Source organism: Empidonax traillii, unplaced genomic scaffold (assembly GCF_003031625.1).
Source record: "Empidonax traillii isolate 1590-97213 ecotype Southwest subspecies unplaced genomic scaffold, ASM303162v1 scaffold170:size2694500, whole genome shotgun sequence".
Lineage (NCBI taxonomy): Eukaryota > Metazoa > Chordata > Aves > Passeriformes > Tyrannidae > Empidonax > Empidonax traillii.
The window spans coordinates 1533278-1542269 of record NW_020955363.1 but is presented as its reverse complement, the minus strand read 5'-3'; the positions used below and the strand labels follow the sequence as shown (position 1 = coordinate 1542269).

At 48.0% G+C, this 8992-nt stretch overlaps 1 protein-coding gene across 3 annotated transcripts; it reads right to left on the bottom strand.

The window, feature by feature from the left end:
• Positions 1-3084: 3084 nt before the first annotated feature.
• LOC114058387 lies at positions 3085-8405 on the bottom strand. Of its 3 annotated transcripts, none has more exons than XM_027885703.1 (7): positions 8273-8405; positions 7551-7793; positions 6620-6679; positions 5860-5991; positions 4923-5069; positions 4072-4132; positions 3085-3918 (listed from the first exon to the last, which is right to left on the bottom strand). In XM_027885703.1, the coding sequence occupies exons 2-7, from the start codon at positions 7713-7715 to the stop codon at positions 3815-3817; spliced, it is 669 nt and encodes a 222-aa protein (XP_027741504.1). In that variant the 5' UTR covers positions 7716-7793; positions 8273-8405; the 3' UTR covers positions 3085-3814. The 3 variants fall into 3 exon arrangements, with proteins under 3 accessions (XP_027741504.1, XP_027741505.1, XP_027741507.1); XM_027885704.1 differs by lacking the exon at positions 8273-8405 and adding an exon at positions 8116-8160; XM_027885706.1 differs by lacking the exon at positions 8273-8405 and adding an exon at positions 8012-8046.
• Between the last annotated feature and the right edge of the window lie 587 nt (positions 8406-8992).

The following is an 8992-nucleotide window of genomic DNA, read 5'->3' as shown; positions in this document are numbered from 1 at the left end:
AGGGAATAGGGCAACATTAGTCTCAGCCTCCCCGAGACGAAAATGTTTTTTGGCATAAATGCCTTGTCTTTGACTTAACACAAATAATGCTGGAACAGGGTGAGCACAGAGTGCTTGATGCCCATAACCAGGGTCCTGAACTCATGTCAAAAGCAAGGAGCTGGTGTCCTGCTCCAGGCTGCTCTGACTTGACCAGCGATTTCCAACGCACCAAGCAACAGATGGATGTTCGGCTTCAAGGAGTCATGCTGGCATCTGTCATCCCTCTTCAAAATACCAGGTTATTTCCAGTTCTGAAGTGAAGGAAGGCAAGTGTGACTGAAGTGCAGTGCTCACGTGTGCAGGCTGTTTTGGTGAAGAGGAAGCCCCTGGGCTCCGGTGAAACGTGGAATTTCTATTTTTTCCCCCCCTGGACTTTGCTTTCAGTGTTCTGCAGGCACCGTGCTGAGGTACACTTGCTGTGACACCCACCCCTGGACACAGAGGGCCACCCTATTGAGTGTGACCATTCCCTCGAGCAGCCATTGGCCCTTGCCCACCCTAAAAAGGGGAAACCTTGTCATGCTGGGAGGGAATGGGGAAGTCAGCTTGGTTCCTGGGATATTGTCAATGAGGAAAAGTCTGGGAACAAATGACAAGGCCCTTTCCACTGGAGGTGCTATGGGTGTGTGTCTGCATAATAAATGAAAATGCACCTGAATTCCACCAGTGGAAGCTGGGGGTGACGCAAGCCATGGAATGTCCCTGGGGATATGGGCAGGCTCAGGAAGGCGCTGTAACTTCCATATGGAACAGGCTACTAAGTATAGCACTGGAAACTGCAATCAGGAATGTATTTTCTGCAATGCTAACCAATTAGAGGGACTGACATTAAACTGGTAATCAGTTTCCACCAATTTCCATACTGCAGCTGTCACTTTTCTGGATCCCCCCCAACTCGTTCCTAGAAAGAGCTGTTGAAAGTGTGTGTCTGCAAGTGACCCGAGATGCTGGTATTGCAACAGGGATGCTGTGGTTGCACCACTGGAAGGATTTGAAAAGAAAATAAGGGCCTTCAAGGGCTTAGAGCTGCTGCTGAATCAATTACCATACACTTTTACGTAGAAGTAGCATAGAGCAGACTTCTCTTTTACACATTGGTGTCTGCTGCTAAGGCTATTCCACAGCCAAAGGAGAACCTGCCACGCTGGCAGAGCTCTGCCTGTCACTAAATGCCACTGATCAAAGGCTTTCAAAGCTGGGCTGGGTACTCAGCTTGTGCCTCAGAGCTGTGCCAGGAGGACCTGACCTGCACCAGTTGTGGTGGCAGGGGCCACCCTCAGATCAGGAGTTACCTGAGCTGATGCAACAGTGCAGCATTCAAAACCAGGACTAGAGGCGTGTGTGCTCTGCAAGCTCACAGTAAAAGCTCATTTCTCTGTTCAACCAGCAGTCAAACACTGCTGAATGATGTTTAGTATGTACTATCTCATACTGCAATGGCTAGTTATGGAATAGCACTTCTGGATGGGACCGTAACTTCCACCCAGAAATGATGCAGAGGCTGAGCACTGCATTTTAGCAACGCAAAATCCTTTTTAGACTAACAAAGCTGCGCTGCTTTCAGCTATTAGCAATCACAATAACCTCTCAGGGAGTCTTGCTTTCTTTTAGTGTAGAAGAACAGCAGTTTATGTTAAATAAGGAGAAAACCCCCAGCATTTCCTCGCAGATGGTTTGGAGTTATGCCAGGAGCATCTGAGGATGGGGAAGGCAGTCACGCTCAGTGCTTTGATGCTCGCTGACAGGCACTGCACCAGAGAAAAAAGCACAGCATCCCTTTTGAATTACCATGTGTGAATTACTGTATCAAAGTAATTCGAACACTGACACCTTCAAGTGAACATGACACCAGCTGTGTTTTGGTTGGTGTAGCGGGGGGGTCGGACAAGGTGATCTCCAGAGTTCCCTTTGAACCCCAGTCACTCTGTGGTTTGTAGGCAAGCACATAAAGGTATTTAGAGCCAAAGCCAGAAAGGTTTCGGCTTTCTGTGCCATGTAGCCGAGCCTCCAGCTGCCAGAGTAGGACCTGCAGCCCCAAGATAAGCTGCTGGTCCAAGCACCCAGAGAGATGGGGACAGCTCCCCTGGAAGAAGCCAGGCAGCAGAGGAAGCACTGTGTGACCTGAGGAGGGCTGGGGAAGGATGCTGGTGCTCAGGGCTGCTCTCTTGATCTGAGTACCTTTCTTTATACTCCCAGCCATGAATACTCTTAATGGTTAAAGTCAGTAACACAGACACTTGATTTACATACAAAGGGGTGCCAGAGTCCACTGGGACTTCCTCAATATGCAGGTTTAAGCATTTTTCTGTTCAAGATTACTATAAAAAGTGTAAAACATCTTCCTAGAATCATCATAGTGTGGTTTGGAAGTGACCTTAATGGTCATCTCATTCTGACCCCCATGCCATGGGCAGGGACATCTTCCAGTAGACCAAGTTGCTCAAAGCTCCATCCTTGAACAATTCCAGGGATGGGGCATCCATAGCTCTCATGGGCAACCTGTGCCCGTGCCTCACCACCCTCACAGTGAAGAATTTCTTCCTAGTATCTAATCTAAACCTGACATTTTTAGTTTAGTGATGAAAAAAATGTCAGTCTCTAGAAAAAAAAAAAATCCAGAACAACTTTCCTCTTGGGAGCATGAAAGGCACTTTATATGACGCAATAAGATAAATCTTATCTGAGGTCATTTCTGGAATTACATGCCTCATGGTGGGCAGGACTTATCCTACTACAGCACTTTCTCAAGATGGGAACTTAACTCTCCAAGCCCCGTTCAAATGCTGCGTTAATCTGCATCACGGGGTAAGTCATCTGCCACTTCATGCTCAGAATGTGCAGGCAAGATAAACACTTGATATTCACCTAAAAGCGAATCATAAAGTACATATGGGAATTTCACGTAGTTCAGGAGATGACAGAAGCTGACTGGAAGCTCCAGGTCCTTGCTCTAGAGGACTGAGAGGTCCCTTAAGAGAAACTACAAAGGAAGACCTTGGTCCAGATCTGTGATAAATTTTAGCAGAACCAGCCCTGAAATAAGCATTTCTTTTAAACTTTCAGTCTCCAAAGTCTCTCAATAGAAAAACCTGAACTGAGTTCAGAGTATTTGTAAGTGACTCTGTAAGAGGAGCTACTGCAGCTCCCGTTCCTACCACACTCTAGCATTACACTTCAGCACTAAAACTGATTGTACTGACACATGTACACCTCTCAGAATCCACATTCTGACAGAGGCACCTGAATGGCATTGTCAAGGCTTCATATCAAAAACCTGTCCTGCCCCTACTCCTACTGAGAAGACAAGGAAAACACTCTGAAGCTCAGTGATGAAGCGGGTCCTTCGTTATTGTTCTCTGGGTATCACATAATCCAAATAATTCACTCGGTAAGAGGGAGAAATCGAGACAGCAGTTGAAAAAAATTCAATTGTATTTAATATTTAAATGGCTAAGGCTTTCACTGCTACACAAATTGGTTGATGAGTTCTAGTGAAATAAAAGATGATTTAAGTACAAAAGCCAGAGGAAAAAAATGCTCACGCTTTCCAGAGGCAATGAGGTATTTTAACTATACAAAGCCTGAACGTCCCAAACCACTTGCGGATCTTCTCCTCTGCACTGTGGTCTCTGCTGAATGTTTGGCATTCAATAGTTCTCTCCTTCTGTGTGTGCTTCTCAAGAGGCCAAGGAAAAGTGCATAACCATCTTTAAGGATTAAGAGCTTGTTACATCTCTTCTGCCACATTTGAACAAAACGTTCAACCACTTTCTCAAGTCAGTCTGACATATGGTGGAGGTTTGGATGTGTCTTCCTCTGCATCCACATCCTGGGCTGGAAACCGATCTGGGAAGTTGAAAATCCTGCCCCCAGGGCCTGTGTGGGGAGGGAAAGAGGAAACCATTAAACCTGGTGTAGACACCTGCACAAAATCCTAAATTCCTTTTGGCTCCGTTTTGGTCATGAGGATTTTGGCCTGGGATGTAAAGCTTTTTCAGAATGTTCCTTCCACATCCCTGGGGTACTCACTTTGTACAGCACAAACCATTTCCACAGCCTGATTTTGGTCCTCAGTAGGTTGCAACCATTCCTGTGAAAGAAACAGCACCATCAAATACCTCATCTGTGAATTTGTTCAAGATACACATGAATTCCTTTTAAAAGTCTGTGCATTCTACTCCTCCTAACAAGTTTTAGCTTGAAAGTTTACAGCAACCTCACATTACCCACTTAGTGTCTTGAGTCAAGGACAGCTGCCTCGTGGCCTGGACCCATTATTCCCTTACCAAATCAGATGATCAGAGGTGCAGGTTTAATAACACAGCATAGAATCACTCTAGCAGAGAAGTAGCTGGTATTTACTGAGCTCACTTAGCAGAGACCTACAGCCTGTGCCCCATCACTTGAGGCAGAGTCCTTATAAATCAGCAGTAAATGTGGCATGTCGTCATCCCCCCTACACTTCACACACAGTGCAGGAGATATTTTTATTGCTGAATTTGAAGTTCTAGTGTATAAGTACCAGTGAATCTTTGAAATACTGTATCAAGAGCAAGTGTTGGTTTAAGGGTGAGAGGAGCAGTTTTTGAGGAATTCATAAGAACTGGGACCACAGTACCAAAAATGGTTTGGAAAACAGAGATAACTTATGTTAAGTCTTACGTTAGACTGTAAATAAGAGGGAAGTAGTAAAAGAAAAAAAAATTAGGAAGTATAAACTTCTTCTAATATCCACTTAATTTCTTAGAATTAGCCCTGGGTGACTGAGGTAGAGCTGAGACTAGGTTTATAGAAGAGAAACACATCTTCTCCCCCATTTTTTCTCCCCCTCCCACCCACCCTCAGCAGAAACAAACTTGTGCCCTGGCCTCCTCACTCACCATCCCAGTCACACTGTCGTAGCAGGAGCAGCGTGGAAGGCTCCGGCACCCCAAGTAAGCCATGGCCAGCACGAAAAAGGCACTGCAGATAGATGCAGCCAGCATGGCTATGTTAGCACCCTTGACTACCTTACTGAGTATGAACCTCTGCAAACAGAAAAGGAGATGTTAAAGTCGCATTCAAAAAGTGAAACTCTCCACCAAAAATAATCTAATGACTGCAAGAACGCTGAGATTGCATCGTAGGAGATTGATTTGTAGTCAGTGTTACTAAAGGCTTTTCTTTCTGCGTTCTGGAGGACAAGACAAGTGGGACCCTCAAACAGAACAAGGAATAAGGTCTCTGTTTAAATGTGAGATGCTGTGCAATGGCATCAGGTTTGGAAATAGCTTTAACCATGAGTAGACACCCAAGGAACGGCTGCTCTTCTTCACACTGAAAATGAGAATTCTCTTCTTGCTGTTCTGCACCTTAGCAGCCTGACATTTTGATTTGTCCTGCAGTAAACTAATGGTCAGCTTCATCTACCTGGGATGCCTTCACCCCCACAGAGAGCCATTGCTTGTACCAGATTTGAGGCATAAAAGGGCTAACTCATTCCCTCTCTTCAGCTTTACTGAGGAGGATACACTTGAAATAATACCCAGGTTTAACCAGCTGACCTGGAACTGCTGTAACTTTATCACCTAAAGTGCATGATGGAAAGGATTCAAGCCTAGCGGTCGCTGTCCCAAACCAGGTCAGGGATACAGTCAGCACTTCTTCATGAGCAGCACGAGTATTTTTTTCATGGCTCAATCCACACCCTTTCGCACTCAGAAGCAATAGCAGCTAACCCAGCCTGGAAGTCTGGTTCTGTCTGTAAATTGTTCCTGGTACTGTTTGCAGATTAAGGGTGTCAAGTTCCCTAGAAATAATCACGGTATCAATACTTACAGTGTGGATAACATGGACTGGGGCAGAACTCAGCTCCTCCTCTTCACCATAGTTCAGCGTAAAGGAGCTGTAACCTATTACGATGAGGATGGCAACACAAGAGATTATGGAAGCAACTATCAGTACATTCACCTAGACAGAGAATTTTAGGGAGAAAAAGAATTAAAGCTATCCTATGGCAAATATACTAGCAAGCATTATAATTACTAACTTTTGACCTCCCATAAAACTACCCAGTAGCAACAGTCACTAGGAAGCCAAACACAAACAAGTAAAAGGTTTCCAGGATACCGAATTTCTGAGCTACAGCTGAGTGCCAAATCTTAATCACAGGTGCTACCCCAAGACTCTGTCCTTAGAGATCTTGTATTTACATCCAATATCCCCCCTTTTGGTTTACATGGCAGGAGAGACCTGCCCAGAAAATGCAAGCCTTTGTTTCCTATTTTAGTGTAAACAGTCCTTATCAACATGAGGGACCACCAAAAGAAAAGCATTCAAAACCAAGTGCTTCTGCAGATTTTTGCTTGTTATTAGACCCAGTGCCTGTCTGCTGCAGCAGAAAGCAAGGTAACACTGCATCCTCCTTTTGCTTATGAACACAGCAGCTCTTCTGCAGGCAGACTCAAAGAAATAGGCTCTTAATCCTGCAGAAAGACCAGTCAGCTCACTCCCTACTCAAATAGTTTTTGTTTGCCCCAGTATCTTGCCCCCGCCCCATACACACACAACCACCCACCCATCCGCCCCTCCAGCTTACAAGGATTGGATTCTTCCTCTGAGAGGAAAACAAAGCCAGCACGCCTGGGACTCCCATCACCTGTGGAGCACAAAAGCAGTTGGTAACTGGAAGACCAGTATCAGATTCCAGAGATAAACTACTACAGCATAGATGAAAAGCCCTTGTTTTCAAGGCTTGGATTCCAGTAACTGCTGGGCCAGAAATGGGAAGAGAATTGCTCATTTCTTCTGTTTTCCTCTGCAGCATCTCCAGGACATACATAACATGCATCTTGCCCACTTGCTTTCCTCATGGCCTTGCCACCTCAGATCAGAGCTTTATGGCTCTGCCTAAATAATGAAACTGATGGAATAAGGCTGATTTAAAGTGCTAAAAATGTGCACTGTTTTCCCAAGTCCACACGCCTCTTGCAGAGGAAAAAAAGAAATTACTGGAAGGAGATGGGCACCCCCTGGACCGAAGAGAGCTCTTCAGCACGAGTTCCTTGCAGTGTGGCTTATCTGGGTAACATCAGGGTCCTGAATGCCCAGGAGCAGGGACCTCCACTGCCTGCTCTCTGCTGCAGCACAGAGGATTAGGGCCACTGTGCTGTGGGACACAGATCATCGCCCAGATGTTCATCTACCTGACGTGAGGACAAAGTGCTCCCCTCCTCATCTTTGGTGGCTTCTCTGTGGTCACCATGCTTCTGCAACAAAACCCCTGTCACTTGTCACTCTGCCCCATTTCCTACGTTATCCAGCAGAAATTAATTTAATTTAGCTCCTTCAGAGGGAAGTCCGCTTGCACTCTTCTGCCTAAATCATGATAAGGAAACTTTAAGTGGGTTCAAAGCAGAAAACCAGAGAACAGTTGGCAAGAAATCCTGGCTTCCCTCCTACTCCCAATATCAGTGCTAGAAGACAGCAGTGGGTGAAAAAAAAGCACAGAAAATACAGCACAACTTTACCATCCCAGCCCAAATTGGAGCTCTGGTTCTGCCCAGCTGAGACTCTGTTCTGAAAATGCTATCTAAGAACCCGCTGACGACGCACACCGTGCTGAGGGCTATCTGGAACATCCCCAGCACCACCATGTTCCTCTGGTTGAAGATGAAGTATCGATAGCGATCCATTCTGCTCCGAGTCACACATAAATCACAGAGGCTGGCAAGCGGCGCAGCGGCCTTCCAGGGGAGGAAGAAGAGCTTTTCCTAGGCAAGAGAGAAAGAGAAAAAACAGGAGCATCAGCACCCGGGGGGCACCGGCTGGCGCGCAGGACCTGTACCAGGAGTACAGAGTTCATCTGTCTGAGCCAACCGTGACAGCGACCAAAGGTGAGCGGCCCTTTGGGAAATCCCTGGGCGTGCTGCCTGGCAGCTGCCCGGGACACCGCTCCTGACGCTTCTGGAGAGGAAGGCGAGACCGCCACCTCCACCGCTGTCCTTTTCCCTGCGGGGTTTCCGCTGCCCGGAGCGGCGCGGTGGGGGAGAGGGGTGCCCGGGTTCTGTTCCATTTGGAAGTTAAGCTCCGCACCTCTCCAGGAAAGCGCCAGGAAAAAACAGAGCCCCAGCTCTGCCACCTCGCTGGTGCCGGTCACCGAACGGCTCAGAGAGCCCTGTGTTCCGTGTCCTCCCGTGTCCCGTCCCGCTTCCCGCCGGCCGGGAGGCGCCGCCGCGCCCTGCGAGCTCACCTGCGGCGGGCAGGGACCGGGAAAGCTCCGGCTCCGCTTCCGGGGGAAAAGAGTCCCGAGTGCTTTCCGGGCGAAAAAGAGCCCGGCGAGGGCCGGGAGAGTCTCCGCAGTGCCGGCCGGGTGCCGTGGAGGGACGGGGCTGATCCTGATCCTGCTCCGCCCGCCTCGCCCTCCGCAGGGAGCGGCCGCCCCCGCCCCGGCCCCGGGCGGGACCGCGGGCTGCCCCGGGCACTGCTGGGCTGCCGGGACCGGGCACTCCACCCATCCCTTCTCGATAGCAATTTTTTTCCCCCACCAGCTGCAGCCTTAAGTGCTGCTTCTCACGGCACACACGTGCACAGTGCTGCGAGTTGGGGAAGCCCGTACTGGTTGCCTGGGAAGGTTTTTGGATGTCCCATCCCTGGAAGTGTTGTAAGGCCGGGTTGAATGGGGCTTTGAGTGAGTAACCTGGTTTAGTGAAAGGAGTCCCTGCCCATGAGAGAGGGGTGGAAATAGATGATCTTTGAGGTCCCCCTTCCAATCTAAACCATTTTGTGATTGTAAGATTCCATGAAACCCTCCCTTTATGTGCTGTTAATGACTTAGCGTGATCAGTTTGTTTGGACTGACAGGCAAAGGCTCCCCCCTGGCATGTCAGTGCCCACTTTCCATTGGAAACAGCACAAAATCCTGGGCTGTTCAACAGAAGGGGACTGGGGGGTGCTATTTGATAGAACTGAG